The 14380-nt window shown below is 33.3% G+C and overlaps 1 protein-coding gene across 1 annotated transcript in view; it reads left to right on the top strand.

The window, feature by feature from the left end:
* Window positions 1–14380, top strand: part of LOC106880427 (organic cation transporter protein) — a 63262-nt gene that overhangs the window by 20024 nt on the left and 28858 nt on the right. The window contains exons 5-7 of the mRNA XM_052971171.2: window positions 4221–4389; window positions 9151–9369; window positions 11303–11526. Coding sequence (XP_052827131.1) covers window positions 4221–4389; window positions 9151–9369; window positions 11303–11526 — 612 coding nt within the window. The remainder of the gene's footprint in view (window positions 1–4220; window positions 4390–9150; window positions 9370–11302; window positions 11527–14380) is intronic.

A 14380-nucleotide genomic window follows, 5' to 3' on the forward strand; every position in this document is an offset into this window, starting at 1 on the left:
CACACACACATTCAAAACGGTTTCAGATTTCATACTACTTCAAGTTTCATAGCCCCTCATGGACCCTATCTCCTCAGGCTGATGAGAATCCAAATGAATGGAGAAGTACAGGAAGTCCAAGATGGCTGCCAGTAAATGGGCTGTAATTGGTCAAGGGGAGTCATGTGATGTCACAATGGATAGTATCTCTTATTAAGTGTCAGCAGTTTCTTTGGCCACATGGTTGGACAGGAAATTGGTGTCAACAGTGCATCTGGGTATGGAATCAGTGGGGCTTGTGAACATATGAGCTTGTGTGCACACGTGTGATTGTGTAGGTAACTTTGTGTGCAAGTGTATGCGTATGTGTGTATATGTATGTGTATATATATTTAAATAATTTGGGAAAACAAATTTCCAAATCAATCAGGTACAACCCTTCAGCATTACATGCATCTGCATATCGTACCTTGGGGTCTTCTTTATCATATATTTATATATTTATCTAGAAATATACAAAGTATCTAATAAAAATCGATAATAATTCAATTTTGTAGGGATCAATTGATATGCAGGTATTCTATTTTAGATAATACAAAAAAATTATAACCTAATGAGTATATCTGAAAGTAAACTCATGGTACCCATTTGCACATCATGAAATGATATTTTAAAGGATATAATCAGTATATCAGCAGGGTATGTAATATACTTCCTTAATTATCTCCTTCTTAAGTTAACACTTATATAGTCAAGTATACTTATATAAGTCAGGTATATAATGTCAAATACAAAATATATGAAAGTTAAAGAAGTGATTTTAAATTCTCAATCGCAGAATAATGCTAATAATATAGCCTGAACAGGATAAACTATCCCTATTTTGCAGAGAAAAGTGTAGGTGGCTAGCTGTGGACTCGAACTCACATCCCCGTCATTACATGTGACGATGCTTTCAAAGCATCGTCACATGTAATGACGGGGATGTGAGTTCGAGTCCACAGCTAGCCACCTACACTTTTCTCTGCAAAATAGGGATAGTTTATCCTGTTCAGGCTATATTATTAGCATTATTCTGCGATTGAGAATTTAAAATCACTTCTTTAACTTTCTAAAAAAAAGATATCTCAACACTTCTGAAAGCAAGCTTCGCTTGTTTATTTACGTTTGTCGTAATTTGAATTTAACAAAATATATGATATAATTTTATGTCATATATAAAATTATACATCATATAAAATTATATATACATATATATATACATATATAAAATTATATATACATATATATATACATATATAAAATTATACATCATATATAAAATTATACATATATATTCATCAGAATAAAAGTGTCTGTGTTTAAATATGAAATATAACAAGAAAAATGCAAATTCATATATTCCTTTTTGTTGGTTTTCTTTTCAAAATGGTGATTAGAGGAAGAAGATAGCAGGGAACTATGGGAATTTATAGGTGATTAGTACCAATGGGGGTAATTACACTATGCTTGGTTTAATTTAAATTATCCTCTATTATTATCTTCGATTTACTTATGTTGGGAGATATATATAATTTGTTGTATAATTCTAGTAATACCTAATTCATTTATTCATTCATTTAAATTATTTATATAATCTATTCAAGTGCTGTAGAAATAAAAGTGTGTGGTTATTTGATTCAGTGGGGGCTGGTAGGCTCGGAATTTCATTTTATTGAAGGTAAAATTACTTCGGTGCCTACATTTATCTCTACATTCATCATATGTGTTTAATTATTTATCTCTAGGCTGTAGCAGCTTCCCAATATTATAGGAGTGGGCTCTACCTATTATACTCCAATTAGGGGTGTACTCTCTTTTTCTAGATTTTAATTCTCATATATATATATTTACTTAAGCCTGTGGACTTACTTAAATTAGGATTTTTGAAGGTCTGGTAGTGTTTGGATATTCTGTTTTTATAATTAAATTTAAAAAAGGATATCCCAACACTACCAGACCTTCAAAAATCCTAATTTAAGTAAGTCCACAGGCTTAAGTAAATATATATATGGGAATTAAAATCTAGAAAAAGAGAGTACATCCTCAATTGGAGTATAATAGGTAGAACCCACTCCTATAATATTGGGAATAAAATGTGTTTATTATGCATAACAGAATTTATGAAACTGCTACAAGTCTAGAGATAGATTATTAAACACATATGATGAATGTGGAGATAAATGTAGGCACTGAAGTAATTTTACCTTCAATAAAATGAAATACTGAACCTACTCCCCCCACCACCACTAAATCAAATAACCACACACTTTTATTTCTACAGCACTTGAATAGATTATATAAATAAATAATTTAAATAAATAAATGAATTAGATATTACTAAAATTATATAATAACAAATTGTATATATCTCCTAACATAAGTAAATTGAAGATATAATCGCCATTTTGAAAAGAAATCTTACTTCCAACAAAAAGGAAGATATGTATTTGCATTTTTCTTGTTATATTTCACATTTAAACACAGACATTTTTATTCTGATGTATAATTTTATATCATATATTTTGTATTTGACATTATATACCTGACTTTATAAGGTTGATATATATACTAATTCATATCTATAATGTATAATTTATAAGTTTTAATTCTTAATATTACAAAGTATAATTTTTATTTTTAATTTTTAATGTTTAGTTTATTGCTTAATTTAGCGCTTCTTTTTTAAAGGGATGTAAAATTAGATTAACAATACTTTGAAAAAGAACCTGATGATGTGTTGGAATAATTGTAAATCTGATGATTGCATATATATATATTTATATATGTATATATATATGTATACATTTGTGTGTGTGTGTGTGTGTGTGTGTGTGTGTGTGTGTGTGTGTGTGTGTGTGTGTGTGTGTTTGTGTGTGTATTGTAATCTTCCAATACTGAAACAGGTGTAGTTCTGTCATAATTAATAAATTTAAATTTAATTGTTAGCTTAAGTAGGAGACAATTAAGAAAGTATATTACATACCCTGCTGATATACTGGTTATATCCTTTAAAGTATTATTTCGTGATGTACAAATGGATACCATGAGTTTACTTTCAGATATACTCATTAGGTTGTAATTTTTTTGTATTATCTGAAATAAGATACCCGCATATCTATTAATTCCAAAAAACTAAATTATGCGTGTGTATGTATGTATATATATATATATATATATATATATATATATAATGCCAGCATAGAAAATGGACATTAAAGGATGATGATATGCACACACGCATTCATACATACATGAAGAATTTTAGTCCAATACTTATATGGTATCCTCTTGTAATACACCTCTTCTTCAAATTCCCTTCCAATTCTGTAATGGGGAGATCTCAATATAAAATATGTTATACACTCAACTCTGATCAATCTACTTTCACCAGTCAGCAGCATCACTAATACTAAGATTGCACATTGTTAGATCCCCCATTAACCTGGGTGGTGGTGGTGAGATCATAGTCCCAAGATACAAGGTGGGTATAAGAGAGAATTGGGAAGATGGGTTCATTGGAGTGTGAAAGGTCCTTTGTCATCTCTTCTGTGAAGTTCAACATCTTAAGATCAGCCTTCACTACTTCATCCCATGTTTTACTGGGTCTCCCTCTTTAATACAACCACACTCAGTCAAAGGATCTTTTACTTTGTCTTGCAACTAATGTTGGTACCACAGCAAAAAGCACTAAGTACATTCAGTAAAGCAGTTAACATTAGGAAGGACGGCTAGCCATAGAAACCATGCCAAAAGAGACTTTGGTGCTTGACAGTTCTCTGGTTCATTGGATCCTGTCAAACCTTCCAAATATTGGCACTTCTTTATACAGACATTATAGAGCATTTAACTCTTCAATTGTTGTGCAGACCTTACTGCTATAGAACTGGAGTGTTTTGATGCATGCTTTAAAAAAATGACATTTTAATTCTATCACTGACTGAACAATTCTAAATAAGGTAAAGTCTACATGCAACTCCCAATATCTAAAAGCATTTCAGCTGACTGTCTTTTCATTTAAAAAATAACAAAAAAACTATGTCATTGGCAAGTTGAGTTCTTGAGACAGTATATATGATTGTGGGATTCAGGTTTCTTGGTTTTTAATACATTGGCTTTTAAATACTCTTTTGAAGATGTAGAAATAGTATCATATGCATATATATCTTTTCTCTTTCTTCTTTTCTTTTTTAATTTTATAGCACTGGAAATTGTACCAAGCGATTACCTACCTTATGTTAGTCTATACAGTCAAGTGATGTTTTCTGTTGGAGAATTAGTTGTTATAGGCATTGCTTACTGTACTCGGGAGTGGCACCTTCTCTGTCTTGTGCTAGCCATCATCTATTTCATCTTTTTGTTCTTTATGTTGTAAGTAAACTTTCTTTCTCACCAACGTCCCAGTTACAAACATAAAGAACCAATTTAGTTTAATTTCACACACCCCAATAACATTCTTTCTTCTGGTTAGTTATCACAGACAAAATAAAAAGAGTGAAGAGAAACAGAATTACAATTTCATTACATTCAAAGTTTATGAAACTTAGTACCAGACCATACACCAGGAAGTATGAGACAAAGAAGGAACTAATTCTACTAAATTCTACACAATGTAGCAGCTAAATAATTTATAGTAATTATTTACAGAAAGAGGGAATTGGTATTAGTGCTTCCAGGGAATACACTAGGGTATTCTACAATATTCGTAGAGAATAGTCCAGGAATAGTTTGGATTTGTTTGTGTTGTATAACAAGTAATAACATCCATTAATTATGCCTGAAGGCTTTCTTTTAATGGCATTTAATAGCAGTTATATCAGAATATGAAGAATACATTGTGAGTAACACTAATGTATCATTAAAGACTGGATCATCGGATGATGCCAATTATCACAGATCTATAGACAAACAATAATACCAGTTCTCAGAATGTGTATGTGTAGAATAACACTAGAGTGTTTCTTGAAGACTGGATTTTAACATTATCCCAATTATAACACATTTATAGATTGGCAATAAAGTCAGTCCTTACATTAGTTTGTGTTAAGTGGTAGAATCAGTAGAGCAGCCATGGTCGAATGGTTAAGAAGTTCAATTTATAATCATGTGGTCCTGAATTTGATTACACTGTACAGTAACTTGAGCAAATGTCTTCTACTGTAATCTCAGGCTGAGCCAAATGCTGTGAATGAAATTAGGTAGATAGACATTGGGTAGAAATTTGTGGAGTGAACAGTGCATGTTCTTGGGTAGTAGACTAAAAATGTCTTCTGGATTAACACCACTACAACATCATTGGATATCTTTTGTGAAGTTTACTCTTTTACAAATGTTCAACCCAGGTCACCAAACTGAGAATGACCCATTCTGAGGTTTCTTCTTCCCTTTCCCCTACCAGCTTCAGAAGTTGTGGAAAAGTTCATTGACACTGCTCTACCTCTCTTATACTATAAAAAAGAAAAGACTTACAAAAAACAATCCAATCACAAACAGAAAAACAATTGACCTTTCAATTGAAAAACACAAAAATAGTAAAATTCACATTCTTCACAAAGTACTATTAAGAAAAGAAATCAAATAGATATATTTTCTACTTATAAATAGACATATGAATACACAGTCTATACATATCCAATATAATAAATAATTATAGTCTATATACTATAATTATATAAGTGTAATATTATTGTTATAATTACATAACAATCAAAATATGCTCATTCATATACCCAATAGATCACAAATACATATACGTATAAGCTTAATGCATAATTCCAACTGTAAATACATCTAAACATACAGAAAATAATTCTGAAAATAACTAAAATCGATAAAAAAAATCAACAGTGAAGTCTAGAAAGATATACAAATAAACAACACTGCATAGCAAGATCCAGGAAGGTGGTAATCCAAGTAGAGATACACTGGTAATCTGGGTAGAGTTCAGGGGTAAAGTAGACTTTGGGAGGCTGAGATAGTCCAAAAAGGGAGGAGCAGGTCAAAGAGAGGAAGAAGGTCAGTCTAGGCAGGATCATACTGTGGTGACCACATAAGCATATATTATATATGGTGCAAAAATTTTTTAAAAACACAAAAATGAGATAAAAAAAGGCAAAGAAGAATCGAATGAGAAGTCCTTTACATTTCAAGCATACACTCTTCTGCAGAAAGAATAAACATTTGTTCTTTTCTTTCCTCATCTATTTTTTTTTTTTTGAGGAAAAGCATATGCTCAAAATGTAAAGGACATTTCTCACCCACTTGTATGTTGTCAGCACAATTAGGTTGTGGCAGTATTCCGCATCTTACTATCTTTGACTTATCTATCGTGCTATCGCTGATAGCTCCACAAGACAATGACTTTGAAACGTCTACCTTGAGGGTAACTCGAACTGGTATATATCACGTAACTGACACTGACTCCAACAGAGAATTTGTACAATGTCTTTACTAGTACTGGCTGTCTGACTTTATAGTCGCTCTTTCATATCACTTTGTCACATGAGAAAGAATGTACCATTTTCACTACATCTCCCCTTTTAGTTTTTTTTCTTTGGGAAGCAAGTAATTTTTATTTTACTCTATTCACCCCTCCTTTCTTTTTAGCATTCTTTTTTTCAACTTCATATTTTTTCTTTTTGGCATCTATTTGTAAGAACTCTGTGTCCTTCCTGTTTCTTCCACTTGTATGCATGGGTTCAACCACCGGTAATGGTGTTAGTACCTGGAATGTGTCATAGAGCCATTCCATAGGTTCTTCCAATCTGTCTGGTTAATTTTCTATGAATCTCTTTTTCAATTGGTTTCTGTGTCTTTTTTCAATACCTTTTCTGCTTTTAATTCTGTACATCATTTTTCCAATATACTTCGTCATTTTTACGATGTATTTTGTCATTTTTCCTTCTTCCCAGTATTGTTATCCATTTTTATACAACCTCATGTACACCTTATCACTAATTTTTAAAAATTTTGGATTGTCTTTCCTGATACTTTTCCTTTCCTTTCCAGGTAACAGTTTATCAAAAACTGATTTCACCTTCCTTGTAAACATCAGTTCAGCTGGTGAGCTTCCTGCTGGTGTATTGCGGTTCGGTATCACCCTGTATACCCTTAGGAATTGCTGCAGAGCAACTTCGTCTGTGGTTTCCTTGTTTACTTTTCTCAAAGCTCTTTTTAAAATGTCCACAAAACGCTCTGCCTGTCCATTTGATCTGGGATGGTAAGGTGCTATCCTTTTATGTTCTACAGTGAACATTTCGCAGAATTTTCTAAATTCACTGGACACAAATTGTGTTCCATTATCAGACACAATCACGTCTGGGATGCCAAATTCTGTGAATAATTCATGTAAAAAATTTATTATTGTTGCAGAGGTTGGTCTTTTGCATTTAACAATTTACAGCCATTTTGTAAAGCTGTCAACTACTACTATGCAGTAATAATCATTTAATGGGCCTGCAAAATCGATGTGTAGTCTTGACCATGGACTTTTTACTTCTGGCCAAGGCTCCCATTTTTGAGTAGGCAATTTCACTGCCAGAACACATCCTCAGCAGCCTTTTACTGCGTTTTCAACTTCCTTGTCCATCTTCGGCCAATACACATAACTGCACATAAGCGCTTTCATCCTTGTGATCCCTGGATGTCCAATATGGAATTCTTTCAACATTCGTTTTAGTAGAGTCTCAAGTATCACTACTCTTTGGCCATACATCAGTATGCCGTTGAATGTTGAATATATGTTTACCTCTTTTTTTTTTACCAAACTTTTTTTATTTTCTTTCACTGACCACAGTTTTTTTTGCTTCATTAATGAACTTGTCTTTTGATGTGTGTCGCTTTATCTCCTCTATAGTTATTGGTAACTCTCATACAATGTTCCACATTATGTGTTTAATTTCTCCTTCAGTTCTTAGGGCTGCTTTTATTGTGTCTTCAAATGGTTCATCATTTCTAGGTATTAATCCTAGCTTTTTCGAAGGTAAACATTCCACTGAATTGTTGTGGTTTAGTAGTATGGTACCCCATCGCTGCAACCTGTTTGCTGTATGTACTGGGATTCCTTTCTTGAATCCATAAATCATTAGCAACAGGCAATGGTCTGTTTATAGTCTGAATTGTCTAGCATATATAAACCTGTGGAATTTTTTATGCCAAATATAGCCGCCAATACCTCTTTTTCACTTTGGCTATAATTTTTTCCAATGGCAATAGTGTCCTTGATGTGTGAGCTAAGGCCTTTATACTGCCATCTTCACATTTGTGAAGGAGTACGGCACCTACCCTGTACTCACTAACATCTGTTGCTAGTATCATTTCCAACTTTGGATCGAAATGTGTAAGCAACAAGTTTGGTGTTAACATGGTTTTTAGTTCTTCAAATGCCTTCTGGCATCTTTCTGACCAAAACCATTTTGCATCCTTTTTTAACAGCTCGTTTAGTAGGGCCCTTGTGTTGTGTGTGTTCAGGATATATACTTGAAAGTAGTTTACCAAGCCTTAGGATGCTTGTAGTAATTTGACGTTCATTGGGGGAGACATATTCTGTATTGATGTCACCCTTGATGGGTCTGGTCTTCATCCCATTTCGTCAATTACTTGAGCCAGATATTTGATTTCTTTTCATCAAACATTCACACTTTTCCCCTGTTAGTCTAAACTCGTATTCATTTATTTTTCTGAATACTTTTTTAATATGTTCAAAGTGTTGCTCCGTTGACTCATTCTTTATCAAAATATCATCAAGATAAGCAATAGTGAAGTCACAATCATTTAACATTATGTCCATCACTTTCCGGAATATGGCGGGTGCCACTCTTACTCGAAAAGTACATACCAAATTTAAGACACTGTGGTTAGTTCCTCTAAAGATTTCTACTACTAATTAATGAAGAGAATATTAATAATTCATTATGTGTGATGTTTCATCATGATAATGATGGCCATCATCATCATCTACTCTTACTCTTCACATTGAGTAAACAGTAACAGTTGTAGCCACATCATATTCTATTTTATATAAATTGTTTCTTTGTGCCAAAGTGTAATTTTCTTGAAGCAAGAATAAATTAGATAAGTTTTTCGTTTGCCTCTTTAATCTTTTTTCTTTCTCTCCCTCTTTTTGTTTTCAAGTTTTATTGATGAATCTCCTCGTTGGCTAATTTCAAAAGGGAAACTAGACAAAGCTGAAACGATTCTTAGAAAAATAGCCAAGAGAAATGGAAAGAAGTTTTATGCAATGCTTACAGAAAGAACATCTAATAATGAAACAGTTGCAGTGAATGGCAGTTTTGGAGATATATTTAAATCAAGAATTCTCTTATATCGAGCATTCAATGTGTTTTTCAACTGGTAAGTTTGTAAGACTGTGGTTTCTCAATCTTTTTGAATTTTTAATATATTAAAACTGAACTGTATAATTACTAGCATATTTCAAATATTTTTTTTAATTGTTTAAAATTTTTTAAAATTTGTCTTTTAAGAATTTTGAATCAGTGTGCTGAAATTGATCTCATTATATTTTGGAAGAGTCACATTACAAAGGCAGATAAACACACTAATTGTCATTCCCTTCTTGCTTCCAGAAACTTTATCACACTTCCAGCAATCTCCTTGAGAGGCTTAAATTCTCCAACTGTTAGAAAACAATAGGATGTGTTCTGAGGTAGATTAGGCTTGTATTTTTAGCTGGTTGTGCAACTCTGTGGAGGTTTCCTCATTGGTTCATAAATGCTTCCATTGTTAGAATTAGTTTCAGTATTTTGTTGTTATTTATTTTATCAAACATGAATGGCAAATTCAACTTGATGTGGAAATGAAACTTTCAATGTAGAGAGTCATAATTAAATACTGTTTGGTACCTACATTATTATTTTGGGATAGTATAGCAATACCAACGATGTTTATTTCTAAAGTTGGCAGAATGCCATAAATCTTGTGAAAGCAAAACCCAGTTATATGGATCCTATTATTTGACTGGTCCTTTGTTTTATTGACTTCAGAAAGATTAAAATAAAGTTAACCTTGATAGGATCCTAGTTCCCAATGTAAAGAATTGTAATTAAATACTACAAAATGTTTTGTCCAACAACCTACTGAATAAAAGTTTCTTATTAGGCATACTGTCTAGTTGTGTAGATCAAAGTGTTCTTGAATTGTCCCTGATATATTACTGGAACTTGTTTTGTTGATGCTAAATATTTAGAATTTTGTGATGTATATGACATAATTCATATGACATAATTTTGAATTCCATTTCAGTTTTGGTGTTAATCCTATCATAAAATTGAGACCCATTCTAGTTTAACTCTAACACATCACAATGTAAACCATGAAGCTACATAGAAGATCACATTTCACTTGTGAGACAGTTACTTTATCACTCTATTATCATTGCTATTGCTGTTTAACACCAGGTCAGCCTCAATCAAGCAGCCCTATGACAGAAATCATTCCAGTCATCTTGTTTATTTATATAGGCAATGAACTACATTATCCAATGAGTTTTTTAATTACAAAAATTGTAAGAGTTAATCTGGTAGAGATTTGACTGCTATTTCTTGCAGGGAAAGTTACTATGTGGTTAACCATTCCCCTGTAACACTTTATTTGTTTCTACCAAATCCATTTCCATGGAAATGAGGCAGGGGAAGACGAGAACCATGTATAATTCATATTACAGAACTTATCACATCAAGGAAACGTTCACAGCCAAAATGTTGACATCCTAATGATGAAAGCAGCAGTTATATGATGAAGAAGATGACACTTGTTAATGACACTTCAAACAAGCTTATATATCTGAACTGTTTCATCATCATCATCATCATCATCATTATCTGTTTTCCATGCTGGCATGGATCAGACAGTTTGACTGGAACTGGTAAGCTGGAGAGCTGCACCAGGCTCCAGTCTGTTTTGTCTTGGTTTCTATGTCTGGATGCCCATCTTAATGCCAACTGCTCTACAGAGTGTACTGGGTGCTTTTTACGTGTCACCAGTATGGATGCCTTTAACGTGTCACTGGCATAGATGCCTTTAATGTGTCACCAGCATGGGTGCCTTTAACGTGTCACCAGCACTGGGGCCTCTAATATGTCACTGACACTCACCACAGCTATGATTCAACTAAGCTTGGTATGTCTTCTCAAGCACAGCAAATCGCCAACTGTCTTGGTCACTTGTCATCTCCTCCATGAGACTCAGCATCTGACGGTCATATTCTATCACCTCGTCCTATATCTTCCTGTTTATGTTTATTTATGCTGGTACTGTTTGCTTTCAGGATAGCTGTGAACATAGTGTATTATGGTTTAATGTTTGGATCAGCCACTCTGGCAGGAGATTTGTTTGTGAGTACTTCCCTGATGGCAGTTGTTGAGCTGGCCTCATATGTAGTACTAATTTTACTTGCAAAGAAATGTGGTAGAAAAACACTATACAGTTCATCAGTAATTTTGACTGGAGTTTTCTGCTTTTCATCAGGATTTGTAAAAGTATGGGCAGCAGGTAGGTATGACAGTCTTCTGAAAGTCTTTTCTAAATATTGCTTGTATGGAAACAGATTTAATAATTAGCATATCAGGTGAAGAATTAATGTTTAGCTTCTTTTTTGCAAGCACAGTACAGTAATCCCTCGACTATTGCAGGTGTTACATTCCAACCCCTGTGATAAGTGAAAATCCACAAAGTAGAGACAGTACTGTGCTGTATATTTTTTTAATCATTTTTATAATTTGTATATATTTATTTTATTATAAATGCAAAACAATACCATGGAGAAATCGATGTAAGCTTAAATAATAAACCATGTTAGGTGAACCGCGATATGGCAAGGGATTACTGTACTGTGAAACTAGCAGGAGACACTTTCTTTTGAGCTATTTATATTTCACTAATTGTCTTACAAACCATCACTTGTTTGCTCAGATCCTACAGTTTACTCTATGTATACATACGTACATGCATGCATGCACGCACGCACACAGATACACACATGCACATGCTCACACACATGTCCACAAGCATAAATACAGTTTGATGCCTGTTGTAGAAGGATTCCGACCATTCCCAAGTGACTAAAGGTGGGCTGACTCACTGTAATAAAAGAAAGGGATGTGAGTGATTGGCAGTTCAGATTGGTAGCAGCTCACTGTGAGCCTTTGATATAGAGTGTTGAATCTCATGTAATAGTAATAGTAGTGCATCCTGTATATACTTTCTTCCCTCTGCTTTGTTATATTATATATCCAATACAAGGATATAAAAGTTGCAATGAGTTGTTCAAAGCATGTGTTGAACGTTTAAATTTTTTTTTGTACAACACCAAAGAAAAGTCATTTAACAGAGAGAACCTATTGGCCTCTGTGGTGCAGTTGCAACAGCAACAGCAGCAACAACAACAGCAATTACAGCAGCAGTTACAGCAGCAATTGCAGCAGCAACAATTACAACAGCAACAACAGCCAAACCAGCAGTTGCTGGAATTAATGCTGAAGAAGTCTGAAAATACTTCAGGTTCATACTTGCCAGATAGCGTAGCAAACTCAATTGGAGAATTCAAATATAACCCAGAATACAACCCAGGTATTACCTTCTCTGCATATTTTCATAGATGCAAAGAAATCTTCAAAGAAGAGTGTAAAAGTTAGTCCAATGAGATAAAAGTACGACTACTTTTAAGAAAGTTATTCCCTGCTGAACACAAAAAATATAGTAACTATATTCTGCTGAAGAAGCCAGATGAGATTTCTTTCGATGAAACAATATTTTATCAAAAATTTTCAGTGAAAGAAATTCCCTGTTCAATACTTACTGACAACGTTTAAATTTGGTCAAAACAAGATGATGATTTTGTCACCTATGCTGGAGTAGTTAACAGAGAGTGTGAGAAATTCTAACTGAATGAGTTAACTCCAGACATGTTCAAGTCTTTAATTTTTGCTCAAGGGCTTACTGCAAGCAAAGATGCAAATATACGTTCCCAAATATTAACAAAATTAGAACAGAACCAAAATTTAACTTTGCAGGCAGTAGCAGAGGAATGTCAGAGGATTATTAATCTATGACATGATGCAAATAAAACTGAAGAGAAAGAGTGTTCTCAGATTCAAGCTTATCTACTGGTATCGGATAAGAAAAAATGTCAAGACTAAATCCATCTTATGGGTGCAGTGGTCAACATTTTAAAAATAACTGTAAGTTTTAAAATATAAAATGCTACAAATGTGGTAAAAATAGGCCATAAAAAGTTACGCTGTAGGATAGAACCTAAAAAATGGTTCAAGAGAAAAAATTGTATAAATGGATTATCAGTGACAATAGATACAAATGACCCTCAAAGAAAATTTGTGTGTAAAAATTAATAACACAAATGTAAAGTTACAATTGGATTCAGGCAGCAACATCTCACTAATTTATCACAGATACATGGAAAAAGATGGGGAGATCTAAATTAAATGTAAATTCAAATATTGCCTGTGGTGTTTCAGGAAAAAAAAATTATATTTTAAGGGTGAATTTATAAGTAACATTACATTTCGTGAAAAAAACCGTAAAAAGTTAAAGTTTTTGTGTTAAATAATACAACAAACTTGTTCAGTACTGACTGGGTGGAATTATTTAACTTATGGGACGTCCCCATAAATCTGTTCTGTAAAAATGACTATGGTTCTTTCTCTAAGTCATCAGACGAATTTTTAATATTTTTCCTGACATTCTGTCCGATAGATTAGGTTAGTGTACCAAAACAAAGGTGCAGTTTCCAATACAAGAAAACACCATACCGACATTTAAACAAAAATGAACTGTACCTTTCACAGCATTACAACAGATAAACTTAGAGAGACTAGAAAAAATTGGAGTTATCCAAAAAGTGGATACTCTGTATGGGCATCACCAACTGTGTCCATTAATAATAAGAAAATCAGAGAATGTGCTGATTTTTACACTGGAATTGAACCCTAAGTGTAAGAGATGTTAAAACTCAGAGTGGAGTTCAATTCTCAAATGGGGAAAAGATAGGAGAGACTGATTCTAAAAAGGAGAGATGTGAAAGGATTCCGACCACCCCACAATTCACTAAAGGTGAACTAACTCACCATTATAAAATAAAGAATTGTGAGCAATTGACAGTTCAGATTGGTAGCAGTTCACTGTGAGCCTTTGATATAGAGCATTGAGTCTTGTGTAATAGTAATTGCAGTGTATCATGTATATTTTTTTTTCTCCCTGCTTTGTTATATTAAATATCCAATACAAGGATACATAAATGCCCAAGTGGTTACCCTCAAATTTGATCACTCTTTTGCCCCATAAGTACTGTACCAATATCCACATGTATGAGATTCCTTTTCTTTTATAT

This window comes from Octopus bimaculoides, chromosome 10 (assembly GCF_046866305.1).
Source record: "Octopus bimaculoides isolate indiv1 chromosome 10, ASM4686630v1, whole genome shotgun sequence".
Taxonomy (NCBI): Eukaryota; Metazoa; Mollusca; class Cephalopoda; order Octopoda; family Octopodidae; genus Octopus; species Octopus bimaculoides.